The sequence below is a fragment of the Dunckerocampus dactyliophorus genome, chromosome 4 (assembly GCF_027744805.1).
Source record: "Dunckerocampus dactyliophorus isolate RoL2022-P2 chromosome 4, RoL_Ddac_1.1, whole genome shotgun sequence".
NCBI lineage: Eukaryota > Metazoa > Chordata > Actinopteri > Syngnathiformes > Syngnathidae > Dunckerocampus > Dunckerocampus dactyliophorus.
This window is the reverse complement of record NC_072822.1, coordinates 23,944,267-23,962,706: the sequence shown is the minus strand read 5'-3', so window position 1 is coordinate 23,962,706 and position 18,440 is coordinate 23,944,267. Positions and strand designations below refer to the sequence as shown.

At 41.3% G+C, this 18,440-nt stretch overlaps 1 protein-coding gene across 2 annotated transcripts in view; it reads right to left on the bottom strand.

The window, feature by feature from the left end:
* Window positions 1-993: 993 nt before the first annotated feature.
* Window positions 994-18,440, bottom strand: part of gnb1l (guanine nucleotide binding protein (G protein), beta polypeptide 1-like) — a 38,420-nt gene continuing 20,973 nt past the window's right edge. For both annotated transcript variants that reach the window (XM_054774770.1, XM_054774771.1), the window contains 2 exons: window positions 11,081-11,293; window positions 994-4,664 (listed from right to left, as the gene is read on the bottom strand). In XM_054774770.1, coding sequence (XP_054630745.1) covers window positions 4,383-4,664; window positions 11,081-11,293 — 495 coding nt within the window. In that variant the 3' untranslated portion in view covers window positions 994-4,382. The remainder of the gene's footprint in view (window positions 4,665-11,080; window positions 11,294-18,440) is intronic.

Sequence of the window (18,440 nt, the reverse complement as noted above, 5' to 3'; positions counted from 1 at the left end):
ACTCCACAACAGGAGATATGTTACACATATTGGTAATTGAGAGTTGGACAATATAAAAAAGGTACAGTTTTTACATACATATTGGTTTCGGTTGATATCGGAATCGGCAAATTGTGAGTTGGACAACATCGGCATATCGGTTATCGGCAGAAAAGCCCATATCAGACATCCCTAGTTATGACCTATTTTTTGGGCCCCCAGGCAGTTAGGGGACCATAGAATTGTCCTGACTTTTCCCTCTTATACGGCTCACCTGGCCAATAGCACTTATCATAAATACATAGAAAAATGTATAATTAATCCATGCATGTGATCGGTATTGGCCAATTCCACTCATGGATGATTGGTAGTAGAATCGGCAGCATAAAACCCTAATCGGAGCATCGCTAAGTTCAAGTAGAATATGTACAGGTACTCACCACTTACGAATGATGAATCATCTAGCTCACGGGTGTCCAAAGTGTGGCCTGCAACTGTTTTTTTATTGGCCCACACTACATTCTAAAAATAGAATTTGACAAGAAAATGAAAAAAACAGCAACACTAGAAAAATCGGCAATAATTTACAATAATGAAGTGGAAAAATTTAAAAGAAAAAGGTTATTTAACGTGAACATATAGTCAATTTAGGAGAGTAACTTCGTAATATTATTAGGAAAAATAACGTCATTTTAGTAGCCGACTTGACATATTAAAAAACAGAGACGCTTATTTTAAGCCGTAATGTTATGACAAATAAAAACAAATAACATAAATTTAAAAAATATAATTTTTGGAAAATTTGGTTGTGTAAAAAGTTATAATGCTACAAGAATAAAGTCAAAATATTATTATATATTTACAAAAAGTTTTGGGAAAACAAAACAAACAACGGAAATGAAAAAAAACACCTGTAATTTTACCAATAAACTCAAAATATTAGAGAGAAAAAAGTTGTATTCTAACAAGAAAAGTCACAATTTTACGAGAATAAAGTCATAAGATCCTAAGGAAAAATAATGTCATTTTCGTAGAATAGAACCAAAATATTAAAGAAAAAATGTTATTTTTGTAAAAGTCATAACATTATGAGAAACAACAAAAACAAAATAAAATGAATTTTATTGGAAAATTTGGTTGGAAAAATGGGAACAAAGTGTAAATACTATGAACATAAAATCCTAACATTACAAAAAGAAGATTTACAAACATTAGTTAAGAAGAAAAGTTCTACATGAGTTTGCTTACAAAATAACAAAGTGGCCCTTGCATCCTTTCATTTTTCTGTATGTGGCCCCCAGTGGAAAAAGTTTGGACACCCCTGAACAAGCTGCGAGTGTTAAGGCCGGATTGACTGTAGAAGTTGCTTCATGAGCAAAACTTTTGGTGCTTTCAATGATAGCCCGGAAACTCAACGTTTGACAAAAATACTTTATCAGTGAAGCATAAAGACACAAACATGCAAGAATGCAGTGGTACATGTATGCTGTACATTCTACCTGCATTATCGCATATTTACAAATGATTAGTTGTGAATGAGATGGCCGCACGGTGGTCTAGTGGTTAGCATGTTGGCCACACAGTCGTGTGTGGAGTTTGCATGTTCTCCCGTGCGTGTGTGGGTTTTCTCCGGGAACTCCGGTTTCCTCCCACATTCCAAAAACATGCATGTTAGGTTAACTGGCGACTCTAAATTGTCCATAGGTATGAATGTGAGTGTGAATGGTTGTTTGTCTATATGTGCCCTGTGATTGGCTGGCGACCAGTCCAGGGTGTACACTGCCTGTCGCCCGAAGTCAGCTGGGATAGGCTCCAGCAGACCCCCACGACCCTAATGAGGAGACACGGTACAGAAAATCGATGGATGGATGAATGTGATGTGTTTTCGGCTGAAAAAAAACTGTTTTTGGAGATAAAAAATAGTGAGTGCTGACTCTCGAATGTGCGAGGATGCACTGCAGGCCACAGCGGCTCTTTCGTTCATGTGTACCACCTACAGAAATAGATAAATGGGGGAAAATAACAGGTCAAAATGCAGTTAAAGTTCAACAGTTATTTTCCACAGCAGTTGTGTTATGGAACAAGTCATCATTTCGCTCGGGCTCTTTGAATTCTCAGGTCTTTCCTGTCGAGTGTGATGGGCCTCTCAACTCAGTCATCCCAAGAGAGAATCCTTTATGGAGCAGAATGTCCAGTGTTTGAAGCCATGGCCTTTGTCCTCTACGTGCGCTGCTCATTGACTCTGAGATATTATTAGACTGTAGACAGAAAAACAACAATTCTCATGACAAATGGTCCTAAAAAAACCCAAAAAACACCCGTATTTGGTATTACATGCAAATGAATAGTACAGAGTAAATGTGCAGAAGAGAAAAAATATCAATTCATCATTAAATAGTGCTGAACTACTGATACTGGAAGCCAACAGCTCTCTGCTCTCCAGGCTTGCTGTGATTAACCTTGTTTGACAAACACGGCTCAGGTCAGAACGCAGCATCTGTGTTAAGCAAAGACCCGCTAAGATAACAACACGACATTACGTAGCAGCTCAGGTGTGTCCTATTCCTCATATTCAAGTGCACTGGAGCAGAGCTCACATTAGGTAAGTAAACAATCACATAGTTTCATTAGGCTTGGGCAAACTACCACCTTAAAAAGTCAATCAAAAAAAAGAACTAAAGCTTCGGATTAAAATCTTTAACTATTTAATTCAATCTGCCCAGCTCTTCTGTGCATAAACTGTGAAATAACTGGAAATTGTGGGTTATCTTTAGGCATGGGCCGGTTTGAGATTCTGATGGCATGATAACCTTGGGCAAATGTATATTTATATATTTATATAATAATAAAATGTGTTATTTTGAGTTGCTGGATTGCTCTACCAAGTTTCCCTTCCGATTGTGGTTGTTTCTTGTTGTTCAGTGGATAGTAAACAGTTTATATCACTTATCCTCGACTCCTGTCTCCTTCTGAATCACACCTCCACATTTGGTGACCCTTGACTCCATCAGCGCGGCCGTACCGGTGGGATGACGCCGGGTTCTGCCACCTCACGCTACTGCGCATGCGTATACAAGGAAACCTGTTGTAAATGGAGCAAATCTTCTAGAAGTACATCCCTTTGAAGAAATCTTTCACGTGAGTACAATGTTTTCACTAAATGCCATACCTGTATAAGCGTATTTTGTCATTGACTATATGTTTTACGCTGCAGCGTGTAGCATCAAAATGTGTTTACACTACAAGTGATTAAACGACATTTACCAATCATTAGGTTGATATTCACATTAACATGTCAGAAATGTACTTATATATAGTTACTTATATATAGTGTACTTATATATAGTGTTACGTGATTACCCATGAGTTTGACTGCAAAGCCATGTGAAATACACACTAAATCCACATGCTACGGGATGCGGAACTCTACAATGGCACCCATCTCGTCACACCGGCACCGCTTGATGCAAACGTGGCAGCTGAAGTCGGTGCTATCTAAGTCGCGACGGTTAAGTTGCCCACATTTTGGCAACACAGCTGTTTTCAGCACCTCGATGCCCAGTTCCAACTGCGAGGAATAACACAGCACGTGACAAAGTATTTCCACTGTGGCCGCACCGGACCTCCTCTTTCTCTCACACCGTAGGACGGTATGAGGTACATTTTGAGCGGTTTTGAAACTCTTTCATACCGGAGCATACCTTGAAACCGGTAACCGGCCCATGCCTAGTTAGCTTCTGATAAACATCAGCTTTTAAAAGGACTTCAAACTTTGATTTGAATGTCATGCAAATGTGACTTTATCTTTTGGGTGGCATATTACCAATCTAACAGAGTAAGATGATCCAAATAGTTTACAGGTGTCCCTTGGTGCACGGTTGAGCTCCGTTCCTCCTTGTTTCAAAGTCGGAAGATATACCTGATTTACACTTAAGTCATTCGTCATTCGTGCTTAATTATCCTTGTCCATTTCATAGATCTTTCACAAAGATACCATCATAATCCTTGATGATGGTCGCAGTATTTGGGTGGCTTCGACCGGGCATGCAGCCAATGCTGGTTGGCGTTTCTCCCTTTCGAAGAATTTTATGATGTCTAAATTCACTTCACTTATCTTTGACTAAAATGACCGAAAGTGGTGGTGTTCGTCCTCATTGTAGCAGCGTAGATAGTTCTTTTTCATTTTGTACAGTATTAATGATTGATGGGTGTGCCTGCATAACCAAAAAATGCCAGAAGGCAAGGACTGCCTGTACACCAAAATCGCAAAAAAAAAAAAATCAAAAGAAAAGCCACTTTAACTGTTCTTTACACTTGCGAATATGTTATTCAAAAATCAAGCTGAAAATGATACTAGAAGGTTCTGCATCAGAAGATGCTTAGATAAAGAATTGATGCTGAAGTCATGAATTTGTATCAGGTCCTTGATTGTATATTGACCATAAGCTGATCCTTTGGTCTTTAGATCCAGCAGCTAGAAGCCTTTGCCTTGGGTCCTTGTGGTCGGAGAAGGCAACGCTGAGCACCATGTCGTTGTGGTGCTGCAGGACTGCCAGAGGTCGCAGATTTTTCCAGCCAAATATCCGGACCCGATGGTCCCAGCCCGCTGACGCTAACAGTTTACCGTCTCCTCTGATGCACAGCTGGGAAACGCCAGGGTTGGTTAGAGTCACACAGTCTTGGAGCTATAAAACAAAATCAAGAACAACATAACTAGAATAAGTCCTAACTTGTGACATTTTTGTGGTGGGTTCATTCAGATATAATGTTATTCATCAACTACTATTCAGAAAACATTAGGGCTTTTGTTTCATTAAACTGTAAATCATCTTCCTTCACTTGTAATAATTAATTATTATATATAATATCATTATTTATTAAAAATAGCTTAATTAAAAAATACATATGTTAAAATGGATATTTAAAGACATTAATGGGAAGACAGTGAGCCCAACCGTAACCATGTAATGGAAAGTTGAGCTGCAACAATTAACCAATGAATCGATGATTAATCAATGATTCAATTAATCGAGAACTAGTTTGGTATTTGGCAATTGTTTTTTTACATTTTAAAATAGAAATATCTTCTGATTTCAGTCTTTCAAACGCTAATATTTTTTTTATTTCATTAGTCATTAAAGCAGAACTCTTATTTTGTGTTTTAGCCAAAGCAAGATATTCACTCACACACACCAGCTTTGAAAACAGTGATCCACATTTTTGCCTCTTTTCTGGTATGTCGGCGTATTAATATCATAAAACTATACAACTCATGTGAATATGACATGGATAGAATCAGACATTGTAATTATGTCATTAAGTCAATGAATCACTGCCAACCACCTCCTCCTGGCAACACAAACAATGACAGCGAGCGATTATAAGGTGCTCTGATGACAGAGGTCCACAAGTGAGGGTGGATGTCTGCTGAACCTGACCAGTAAAATCCTGAGTCTCAATCATCAAGCATAAAACATTACGGCATGAGGGTCATGAGCAAATCTCTCTGCGTCCCAATATTTGGTTTGGAGTTAAGGGGGCCTACACTGGAAGCACGACGGGGCTAGAGTTACCATTGTCACAGTTTGCAAGCAAGAGAGAAACCATCTCGGTGAAATTCTTGTTTGCAAAGGTGTTGTGTCTTTAAGCGCCTCTGATGAATTACATTTGCACTGAAAGGTCTGGTCAGCAAGAGAAGAGACCTGATGAATACACATTTGTAACGTCTGCCTGCTAAAGATTAGCCACAGCTATTTTCTTCTGTGGGCTACAGTGTCCTGAAGACTGGATCAATCTTGCTAAGGGACAACCATTCTGACATCCTATAATGAATGGTGCCCTGGATCACAATCATACGGGCCTGTCGAGGTGGGCATTCCTCGGGAGCAAAACGTGCTCTTCCTGCAAGCTGGGGATCTCAGCTGCATCATTCCACGGGGCACGCACATCTGGATCATGGGGCTACAATAAAACTGGACAGCGTAAAATTGACTTCATGGGTTGTCTAAAGAGACTAATGGCCTTGCATAGAAAGATATGTTGCCGGATTTATCTGCTTCTGTTACAAGCTGGAACTATCTACAAGCTGCATGTGGAAGATATAAGCCAGGTATGCACAGCCCAAGTGGATAAAGAGGAATGCAAAGGAAGCAAGGCCAGCAGAGAGGAATGTCATTGATCAAAACAGAAAACTGTTGTGATTATTTTGTTGTTGTTGATATTAATCAAGCCATCATCATCGGTACCAGCAGCGTCAGTGTGTGACTGCTTAGACCAAACAAGCCAAGGCGCATTGATGCAAAGAAACCTTGGGGGTGACAGACTGTTTGGAGCTTTGTTATTACCTCAAGAAGTTGGTATGCCACGACCTCCTTCCATCTGGTTTGAATTACAGGCCTGATAATGATGGGTTAAAGTGTCTGTTTATGTTTGTTTTCAATCCCCAAATTTGTGTCAGGAAAGGGCATTTGTTTTATTAAAGGGTCAATTGTAAGCAGTAAATACTAATGATGCAGGAAAGGTCACTGAATTAGGGGCTGCTGCCTAACTGTTTTTACTTTCTACTGGTAAAAAGAGAGTGTGTGCCTCTCTGTTGGCTTCTAAATTACCATTGTAATTTTTCAGGGCCCATAGGGCTGCACAAACAACAACAAAACATTTTTTAAAAAATTGGAAAAAATTGAGACCTCAATTCAGACTAAGACATCTAATTTGTAAATGAGGACAATTTTTGTCAAATAAATTGTACTTAATGAGCTGCATCACAAACACACCATTTTACTCAGAGACTTATGCTGCACTTTTGTTGGCCCTGTCCCCCTCGTGACTAGGGCCATATGATTTTTGCGTTGACGGAATTTGACATAATGTGAATGAAATGCTGTCATTGTGAGGAGAAAAAAATGAATCTAATGTGTGGAATCTTGCAGAAAATTGACACAATGTGAATGAAATGCTGTCATCGTGAGGAGAAGGAAGTTTGTGTGGGCAAATATTTCCTCAGCGGAATCTCTTCACAAACACAAACCCAGCCCCTCCCGAACTAAACACATAAAAACGACGACCTGAAACACCAAATGAAAGTTTCCGAAAAAAACTCATCTCTTAGGGAGCGTGAGCGGAAGCTAACGCGGTCAGCTTACTTTAGCAGCGCATTCTAGTGCGGCTGTGTGTGTGTGCACGCGCCTCAGGCTTTATGAGAGTGTTTTACCGCTTGTTAACGCAAACAAGTGTTTCAGGATGCCGGCTGACGTTGTGTACGTTCTGTGTGAAATAAGAACAAAAGCCACGGCAGCAGGAGGCACTTTATACCTGCAAACAAGCTCGTTTCACTTCAAGACATATTCTCAACACACAACACACTTACGGCCTTCAAAATAAGAGAGAGCTGTGCCCCACATCCTGTCTAAATGTGCAAACTATGTAAGAGTATCATAAAAAATAGCTTACATTATAACACAATTGGAATTGCATTGCATTACTTAATCATAAACATAACAAAAATATCATTTTGATTTGAAAGAGCCCTACTTGTGCCTCGCCGGCCAGCACGAGTTGGCTTGACCGCCCTGGTTCTCCCCGGTTAGGCATTGTGAGGAGCGACCACATTAATGAATTGCCTTTTCTTTTGACTTATCTTATCTTATCTTATCTTATTACGTGTAGGATTGCGCTCTTGACTGAGTGAGCGTGCCATGTTCTTCACTTCATGAATTATTTTCTATAGTTCTTTTGATTTAATGACGAAATTCTTCTTTCCGGGACCTGCCATGAAGAACTGCAGAAATACCATTGGAAGGCAGAACAAGACACTGAGGAGACTAGGAACAACAATAATAATAATAATAATAATATAAGAAAAATATATAAGAACATGGCCCCCAACATGGTGTGTGTGTATGTGTGTGTGTGTGTGTGTGTGCGTGTATGCATGTGTGTGGAAAAAATTGGCCCAGAGAATTTCAGTCTCAATTCTGACGAGAAAGTTGTGCCCAGTACAGTCAAAACCTGGTTTTCGTTCTAACTGTTCCAACAAATCAGACGAAAATTGGAATGTACGAAAACCAAAGCAATTGCTCCCATTTAACATCAGTTTTCCCTTTATTGAAAACTTTTCAATAAAAGGTGGCGATCGGAGGAGTTCTTCTCAACATCTTGCGGAATATGCGAGCTAACTGACTTGTTTGTAATGCAAACAAAGTTTGGTTGTACACAAATTCAGATGGTGTATGAAAATTTCAGCGCAAATTTTCCTTGAAAACCAAATTCTACAAAAAGTTTTGGTTTCGTTACAGTTTTCGTACACCGTCTTGTAAACATACAAACTTAGTGTGCGCGTACTTGTGTAGCTGTCTATTGTATGTTTGTGTAGTGATCAACATACAACTAATATTTGAACAATTCTAACGATTTACACACAACTGTAGCCTACAGCATGAACGAAACAATTCAATTTTGGATAGCATCTTGGATATCTTCATTTCTTCTTAAGTATTTTAGCAGCTTTCAACAACTTCTCAACAAGGACAGCAAAGGAACGTTAGCAATTTATATTTAGGGCAGTTGTAATTTACTTTTTCCTTGCTTTTATGGTCTCACAATTTCATCACTGCTGGAAACATTGGACTTCATCATTGTTTTGAAAACTCCCTCTATCCTCATTGCTGCATGCAAGCACAAACACAGGCGAGCAGCATCAATGTTGGCTTCCTCACTTGTCTTGGGGCTACCAGTTCCGCTTAGTAGACGAGCTCATTTCTTAAGCAATAACAGTTCCAACATAAACACACACGTCATGATCTCTTTGCAGCATGTCATGTACAGAAGAGACAATCAAAAAAGCGTCCAGTTGGCAGAATTCACTCGAACTTTGCTCCCCCTCTCCCCCTAGTCTTTACTTCAGCCTTGGCGTTCATGCTGATCCACTGAAACATCCCATCAACGCTCACTCACTCGAGCCTATCGGCTGGAAGGCTTTTCACACGCATTTCTGACACACCCTGGCCCTGAATCACACTCGCACAGGAGGAGATTACAGCCTTTTGTCACCTTGCCTGTCAGAGCTTGGCTCTAGCTGACAAGAGATGGATGTGTCAAACAGGTGAGCAGTTCCATTCAGAAAAAGACAGCGGGAGGGTGCTCAATAAGAAGAGCTGTAATTTTTATGACAGGACCCTCCTCAATCCATTGTCGGCTGAATGGCTGACTGTTACAAGAACTTCATCTTCACAGAAGACGTTAGCAACGCTGAATATGTTTACGTTTAAAATGAGATGGTGGGGTTCCACGGAGACTTGCTGTCAGCCATGCTTGATTTATACGGCTAATCTACCGCTGTTGATTCCTGTTTTCTCTTCGTACAAACAGCACTCTCCTCAGGGAACCTGTCACTCCTCGTCAGTGCAAATGAGTGACCGCCTAAATATACGTCTATCCAATTTAACAGCTTGTAAATCTTTTCATCCACACCCACACAGTCTCACTCTGAAACAGTTCCAAAAATGTACGCTCACGGGACAGTGTGTGTGTGCATGCAAAGGATGCTTTATTACTTGGAGAATATACTGGGGAGGCCAGGTCACACAGCAGATAAAGGCAGTAGAGAGCCATGTGTATTACATTAAGCACCATTCCTGAAGATATCAGACTTTATCTGGCCTTGATAAGGCCACTTCAACAAAACTTCAGCTTCACTAAATCACAACAGCACTGTGTTGTGTCTTATTCAGTTTCCCCATGATTCCGTGATTTCTTACCCAGCTACAGTACATCGATCTGCCCTGTCAGCCACCTCCATAACGCAGGGCCATGTTGAGGAGTGGGATACTGTGGTGCTTACAGCCTCCTCAACCTTTATTGCAGCTTCCCACTGTGTCTACTGTTCCCTCTACTGCAGATGTGTTTTTTGTTTGGCTAAGGGGCCTCTGAGGTTTTGATATTTTTATTACCTCTCAGGGGTCATCTGTCAGGACCTGGGGCCCGGGTGCGCCACCCAGCAGTTCCCCCTCTGCCCACCCGCCAACTATCGCCACACAAAAATACTTTTGTGGGAAGAACTGAGCTTTGCTGTCTGGATGTCACACTGAGCTGCACTTAGGGGTAATTTAAAAGCCCCTGTTGGATGCTTGTGCTCTCACTGTGTTTTTTTCCTGTCATCTTCCTCCTGTATTACAATACTGAATCAATATTGTGCTGCTTAAGCAAAATAAACTAAATGATCATTCTCTTCTCTTTCAGTCTATCAACTCATATCCACAGTAGTGTTTTTTTTCCTCGACACAATTTAAGGGCGAAACAAAAACGAGGGTTTGCAAATATTTCCAATTCAAGCATTCATTTGTGAAAAGCCCTGGAAACAAAAACAGTATAGCTGGAGAGAACAAGATCAGCTCCACGTTCCTCAGCGTCTCTGATTCATGGAGGTTGGCTTGAAAATAGGAGCATTCCCTTTTGCTCATGAAATCAAGAAAAAATATGGCTTCTAATGAGGCGCTAAGTCTCAGAGGGTTGACTGTTACGTAAAATGAATTATGAGTTCAAAGCTCAAGTAATGTCCTTTGGTGTGGCTGGAAATACGTTTGCACAGGTATTGGTGAAAAGTGGGGGCATCTGTGTGAAAGTACATGTATGTACTGTAAGAGGGCAGTTTATCCTTAGCGCAAAATAATATTTAATGTTTATTTTAACTGCTAAATTAGGTACTGTAGGAAGAAAGGAATTTTGTATCACTGCAAAGTGACCATTTTTATCCCATTATGTTTTTTATATTGGGTGGCATTGTAATAATATTATCCAAGCGTAATGGTTGACTATATATCAAAGTGTATGTGGGTGGTTGTAGTCCTGAGTGACATCCATAGTCGCCCCCACTCCCCTCCAGCACTTGGCCCCCAGCCACTCCAGTGCTGTGTAACCAGCAACTGATTTACTGCCAAGCACCACCTAAAGCCCCTTCCTATTTGGCTCCTGATCATTTGTAAAAGGCAATGCTCCAAAAGTGTCTTTTTGACAACTCATGTTCTTTGTGGACACCTCAACAAGAATCGAATATTTAAGTTTTATGACCAACAACTTAAGTGACACCATTGAAGTCTGCACCAACCTGCAGGTTATTCTGCCCATCCAGGATCCATGAGGACAGTTGCTTCTCCGAAGATCCCGATATGCCCCTCAGTACCTCAGGGTCGAAGGTCAGGCACATGACAGGCTCATGGTGGACTTTGGTTTGACTCAACTTGGACCTCTGGGTTATGTCCCATAACAGCAGGGATCCATCCTCGTATCCGGCCAGCAAGATGGGTCCACCTGAGTGTGGCTGAGAGGGAAAGAGATGAAAACAGAAAGAGAGAAAAGGGAAGTCAAGACTCAACATTAAAAGAACCGCATTGTGAAAATGACCTTAATCGCTGTGTGATGCTGGAAGCTGAGCAGAGCAGAGGTTATCTATCTGGAAGCTCCTGCTGACACTTAAGAGAGTCACTGTGGGCTCCATTCATCAGGCTGCTGCTCTCTCTTTACAGCACTCCATTACACCACTCCTCACTTTACTCCTCATCTATATTACTAGGACATAGCCTGTGACTAATATAATGGACTAACATTTCCCAAGAAATACTGGTTTATTGGAATCACTTCACTAGCTAGTATTCAGTAAAATTGAAAGAAATTCTGAAATTTACAGTTTTTTATTGTTGGATTTAAACTGTACTTGATCCATTGCTTGTGTTGCTCTTAAGCAGTTGAGTTCATATTTCTGTAGGCCACATTTTTATCAAATTATGAAATTGTAGGTGAATAAAAAGATGAGAAAGAAGCAAATGACAAATTCAAAGAAACTATTGTGAGCTCAAGAAAGTTTTGAGAGATCTCGATAAACGATTAGAGATGCTGCAAATATTGCTGCTTGCTCATCATAAGATGCAGGTGGACCTTCTGGAGTTCCTAAGTCACGACAGATTCCTAAAGAGGATATTATGCGTACTTCCAGTGGTACTCGGGAAACCGTCCAAAGTACTTCAATTGGTTCCCAATGAACACAACTACGCCTACTAGTTCAGAATAATCTTTACAACACGCTAATCCCCAAATGTCTCTTACTTATATGAAGGCAATGTCTACAGTAAAGAACACAGTATGTCTTTCTATTTGAGGCCATGGGTGCGTGTCTTCCGTTGTTCAAAAACACTGGCTGACCCAAACGTAAACAAAGGCTTTAAAAACTTTTTCAGGATCTCGCAAAACTTTCTCGGGGTCTCACAATATTTTCTTGAGATCTTGCAATAGTTTCTCAGGAGCTCGCAAAACAATTTCGGGATCTCACAATACTTCCTTGAGATTTGGCAACTGTTTCTCAGGATCTCACAAAATGTTCAGGGGCTCTCACAAAAATTTCTCAGGATCTAACTTCCTTTCCTGAGATCTTGTAATAGTTTCTCAGGAGTGCACAAACCTTTCTTGGGATCTCAATATTTTCTTGAGATCTTGCAATAGTTTCTTAGGAGCTCGCAAAACGTTCTCGAGCTCTTGCAGAAGTTTCTCGGGATCTCGCAATACTTTCTCGAGATCTGGCAATAGTTTCTCAGGAACTCGCAAAACCCATCCATCCATCCATCTTCTTCTGCGCCTAGACATTCTGTCCATAAAAGTAATGAACAGAATCCGTGACAAAGGGCAGCCCTGGCGGAGTCCAACCCTCATTGGAAACACGTCCGACTTATTGCCGGCAATGCAAACCAAACTCTGACACCGGTCATACAGGGAACAAACCGCCTGAATTAGGTGGTCCGGTACCTCATATTCCCGGAGTACTCCCCACAGAATTCCTCGAGGAACACGGTTGAATGCTTCTCCATGTCCACAAAACACATGTAGACTGGTTGGCCAACTCCCATGCAACCTCAAGAACCCTGCCGAGAGTGTAGAGTTGGTCCACAGTTCCACGACCAGGACAAAAACCACACTGCTCCTCCTGAATCCGAGATTCAACTATCCGGTGGACAGTCCCCCTCCTGAGACGACGGATGGTGGTCCAGAATCTCTTCCAAGCCATCTGGAAGTCATTCTCCATGGCTTCTCCAAACTCCTCCCATGTCCGAGTTTTTGCCTCAGTGACAGCGAGAGCCGCAAAGCACTTAGCCTGCCGGTACCCGTCAGCTTCCGCCGGAGTCCCATGGGCCAAAAAGGCCCGATCAGGACTCCTTCTTCAGCTTGATAGCATCCCTCACCACTGGTGTCCACCAACGGGTTCTGGGATTACCGCCATGAATGACACCAACTACCTTACGGCCACAGCTCAGATCAGCCGCCTCGACAATGGAGGCATGGAACATGGCCCACTTGGACTGAATGTCCGCCGCCTCCCTCAGAACATGGTCAAAGCTCTCCCGGAGGTGTGAGTTGAAACTCCTTCTGACAGGGGACTGTCAGACGTTCCTAGCAGACCCTCACAATACGTTTAGGCCTGCCAGGCCTGACCGGCATCCTTCCCAACCATCGGAGTCAACTCACCACCAGGTGGTGATCGGTTGACAGCTCCGCCCCTCTCTTCACCCAAGTGTCCAAAACATGTGGCTGCAAGTCTGACGACACGGCCACAAAGTCAATCTTTGAACTGCGGCCCAGGGTGTCCTGGTGCCAGGTGCACATATGAACACCCTTATGCTTGAACATGGTGTTCAATATGGACAATCTGCGACGAGCACAGAAGTCCAATAACAAAACACCCCTTTGGTTCAGATTAGGGGGGTCGTTCTTCCCAATCACACCTCTCCAGGTCTCACTGTCGCTGCCAACGGAAGCGTTGAAGTACCTCAGCAGAACAAGGGAATCCCCTGAGGGAGCACTCTCCAGCACTCCCTCTAAGGACTCCAAAAAGCGTGGGTATTCTGAACTGCTGTTTGGCGCATAAGCACAAACAACAGTCAGGTCCCGTCCCACCACCCGAAGGCGAAGGGAAACTACCCTCTCGTTCACCGGGTCAAACTCCTCACTCATGGATGATCTGCATCTGAATCGGCAGCATAAAACCCTGATCGGAACAAACCTAGTTAGAATACATTTGCAGATACAGTTAGTCAAATCCAACTTTGCTTGAGTCATTCTTAACTCCAGGTGTGCACAAACTATATTGAAATGTGAATTTAAAATAATAATAAATATAAAAAGTTATCAATGATCGATATCGGCCTTGAGATGCAGGGACTTATAGTATTGGCCTGAAAAAAATTATATTGTGCATCTCTATTACACATATCAATGAACAACAAACTGCAGCAAACATAACATCAAAGATTAGTCTGAGGAAGAACATGTCCATTGCTGCAAGCTCAAATTATACGGCAACATTTTTTTTCAACGCAATGCCTCTACAGAAAGATCCATGAGTGATATTTACAAATTCTGCATTCATCTCCAGCACAACACAACATATGGAAAGAACTGAATGAACAGTAATGTGCTAAAAGTGACAGATTTTAAGCAAAGCTTGGAAGAATGATGAAGCCGTGTCTGTGATTTTGGCAGTCAGTGATAACCTCTCAGTGCTTGCTGCCTTCCTCTAATAAATAGAGTGTGTTTGATCAGACGGGCATACGGACGGTGTGGAGCTGCCAATGCATAGCTTGTAAATCACTTCAGTGAAAGAGAACATACAGGTGAGCTGATAAAAAAGTTGGAATTCATGTATGTCTCAGGAGGGAGTGGAAGTAAGAAAAGTTAGTGGTTAAAAAGGAGGAAGGAGGTACAGTTGGTTACTTTTCACCATAAACCTGCCTTCGCCTAATCCCACAAAAAAACGTCATTACACAGAGCACACATTTTCACATCACTACACATTAGACACACTACTCCTTCAAAACCTTGTGTCTTGAAATGACCAGCAACAAGGGGAGAAGCAAATTTTTTCCACATGTGCCTGAGGGGGAAGATGTTTTCATCCATCTTCAAGTCCTCCTCTCACTTAACACAATATATTTCTCTTCTTCAACCTTTAAACAAATTATAGACATAGTCATGTATTCCCTCCAAACACATCAGCGAGGATGAACACTGAGGGATTAAGAAAACAAATAGAAAACAAGTGAAAATCAGTGGCCCCTGCTTGCCGCCAGGGTCTGGGCTAAGCCTTCCAGGCTTGGGGCCCACCATTTCACTTAAATGTAGGACCTCCTTGATTGACGATGTCATGGGTCAGAGGTCAGGGAACCCTGGGTAGACACCTAATTCATTATATCCTACACAGGCCTTTCTACATGAGGGCTCTCTGCAGGAATGAGGCTGAGGCTTTGGGAGAAAATTCATCACTGCAGAAGAGCTGGAAAGAAGTACGGCTGGTGGCTGGTAGGACAGGCAAAACAAAAAAGTTACATAGGACTTTTCCAACATGGCAACTAAAAGGGATGTGTCACATCTACTTTGAAGTCAATGATGCTCACTTCATAATGCACAATAACTCCTGAAGTGGAACAGTATTGTTTGCCACTTCAAGATATTCAAAAATTTAGGATTGCTCAGCTTTGGTAGAGGTGTGCGCTCTCTTGAGTGCCATTGCCCATCAATTATTATTGTATTTTATATATTAAAATATATATCAATTCAATTAAAAACAGAACAGTACTGTAAATACCTGAAGCAATAACAGGATTATGACTGACAACTGTTAGATAAATTAGTGTATACAGTAGAGCCGTTCTGTTCCAGGATGACGTGCAAAATACTGGGAGTGATTGAGTAGCCCATAAAAATGTGCATTTTTGACACGCCTGAGAAAGCTATTACAAGTTTCAGTTTTGCGTCCCAGCATACAACAATGGCACATTCACCGTCGAACAAAGCACAAAATCGCAACACTTGATGAAAAAAAAACATTATCACTGAAGCATAAAGACATAAACATGTAAAACCTGTGGGCTTTCTAAAACTGGTACGTGTACGCTGTTCATTTTATCTGTATCATTGTGTGTATAAATAATTACTGACACACTGGGTGAATGAAATGAGTTTTCTGTTGAAAAATGGCCTATTTTCAGACAAAAATAAAATTTAAAAAAATGTAGCTTTTGCTCACAGGTGCCGAATCACAAATATGTGAGGTTTTTTGTCACAGAGAAATCTTTATTCAAGAATAATCTTGCACATATTCTGACACAGTAACCACTAGCCAAGATAAATTCACTTTATTCCCTTTTCATCAGTTTGTACAGTTGCAGTCGAGGGGTGAAAGAAATGCACCAATGTCATTTAAATGAAGAGCGCCTGTGTACTCCATTTGACCTCAACTACGATTCATCAACAATCACTTTCACACACTCGATTCTCAATGATCAATTCATTAACTAATCAATTAGTATGCTCAACTCCAATGATAACTCAATTTTGCTCATTTTGCTTCGGATGTTTAATTTTTCTTGTTGCTGGCCAAAATATGCTGCCGCAATTGGGTCTTGACAGCAGCAGTGTGAAACATATGCAGTGGTACCTTGGTGTTAGTTATTAATTGTCGGACAAAAAATGTACAGAAGCGGAGGCACTACTTTTTCCCATAGTAAATAAGGTAAAGCCAATTCATGTGTTCCAGACACCAAAAAATATTAACAAAATACGTTTTATAGAAAATAATTACAGTTTTCCATGCAGAAAACAATGCAAAAATAACTATAAATGACAAATGGAACTTTGTTGATGTGGATTTCCCATACATCCGGGGGAGATCGAATCCAATAGTGTTTCTCACCATCCTTATCAAATTGCTAACACTCACAACTTTCTTTGGCCCCATGGTGGGTTATTTATCAGTCACTCAATAAAAAAAGCATTGGGTGCTTTGTTTGGGCACTCAATTTTGCAATTTTCATAGTCTAGAGCAAAGTGATGAGCGTTATGTGCAATATTGTACAAAAACAGAGTAAAGAAAAAAAAGAATCATATTAAAATTGGGACGTACAAAAACGGCGGTTTGACTTTATAACAAAATTTAATATATAACCCAGCACGTTTTGGACCCATCTCTGGGGTTTACCAGGTCGATAAGAACAATGTCAACCAACGTCGTCATGTTCCATGGTCCTGAAAAGGTGTTCCAAACCAGGTCTCACATAGCCCAATAAGTGTAAATCTGTGACGCGTGACTTTTACTCCACAGTCCGGGAACATTGCTACATCATTTCCCCCCTGTTGTGTTTCTGCTAAGAATCAGCAGCTAAACCACCATCAGCCTGTTTACTAATGTGGCCAGCAGAGGCCCAGGGCAGGCATTACTTCAACATAAGGAACTAATCGTTTCCTCTGGTTTGTGTCCACCCTGTTGTCATGGCTACGAAGCAGCAAGGTGATGAGCTGAGAGTGATGGATATCTGTATAGGAACATTTCCTTTTCCTCGCCAGCCTCTGTTCACTACAAAGCCTTACAGATCATACATCATGACTGTTCCCCGGGCCGAGCACTACATCCCAACTGAAGTCAAACCCACATGTGAAGGCACTTTCTTCCCACACTTTTCAGAGATTACTGCTTCACAGCAAATCGGATTCAGACAGATTGTAAGCTCTGCTGGCTTCAAGACGTGGTCTGGAGTTTTGACTAAGAACCAGATGGGATCTTATTGAATAGACACAGAAGTCTGAACAATACAGATCTTAAAATAGCAGGTTCAAAATGTGGCTTGTAATACGGAAAATGACTTGGAAATTGACTTGGATCATTTAGCGCATACTCATACTGGGCAAGCCTGTATGAATGCGGATGCACGACTGGTCATGCACAAGTGTGCAAATGTAGACGTGTGATAAAATGACCATAATACAGTGCAAAAATGCACATTCTTGCAATTTTTTTAAGTGGTTTTAAGATTTTGAACAGGAGTGGTTGTGCCAAAATAGAGGAAGCAGTAAAGCAGTGCAACACTGGAGCACAAACATTTACTTCTTATGTACAGTAGACGCCCCTACAACGTAAATAATCTGTTCCGAGAACCTTTATGTTATAGGGATTTTATCGAGGAAAAGGCTTCTTGAGACGTCATCTGTACTTCTGTGTAGAAGGTGTCGGACGTTTCGCTCCTCATCCGAAGAGCTTCGTCAGGTAGGAATAGGTAGGAATTTTGTGTTGCCATAAGAAAAATTCCAAAATTCCTACCTATTTCAAACCAGTAAATACCCTGAGACAAAAATTGGTGCATCCTAAAGACAAGGCTCCAAACCAGAAACAGAGCAATGTGGTCTATTCCATCCACTGTAAAGATGAGGAATGCAAAGAGCACTACATTGGGGAAACTCAGCAAATGCTCCAAAAAAGGCTTTATCAACATCGCAGGGACAATGCTAGTGGTCCTCAATCAGCAGTACATCTACACCTGAAAGCTACCAATCACTCTTTTCAGGACAGCGAGGTTAAGATTTTGGCCAAAGAAAACAGATGGTTTGAAAGAGGAGTAAAGGAAGCTATTTTTGTCAAACAACAGAACCCA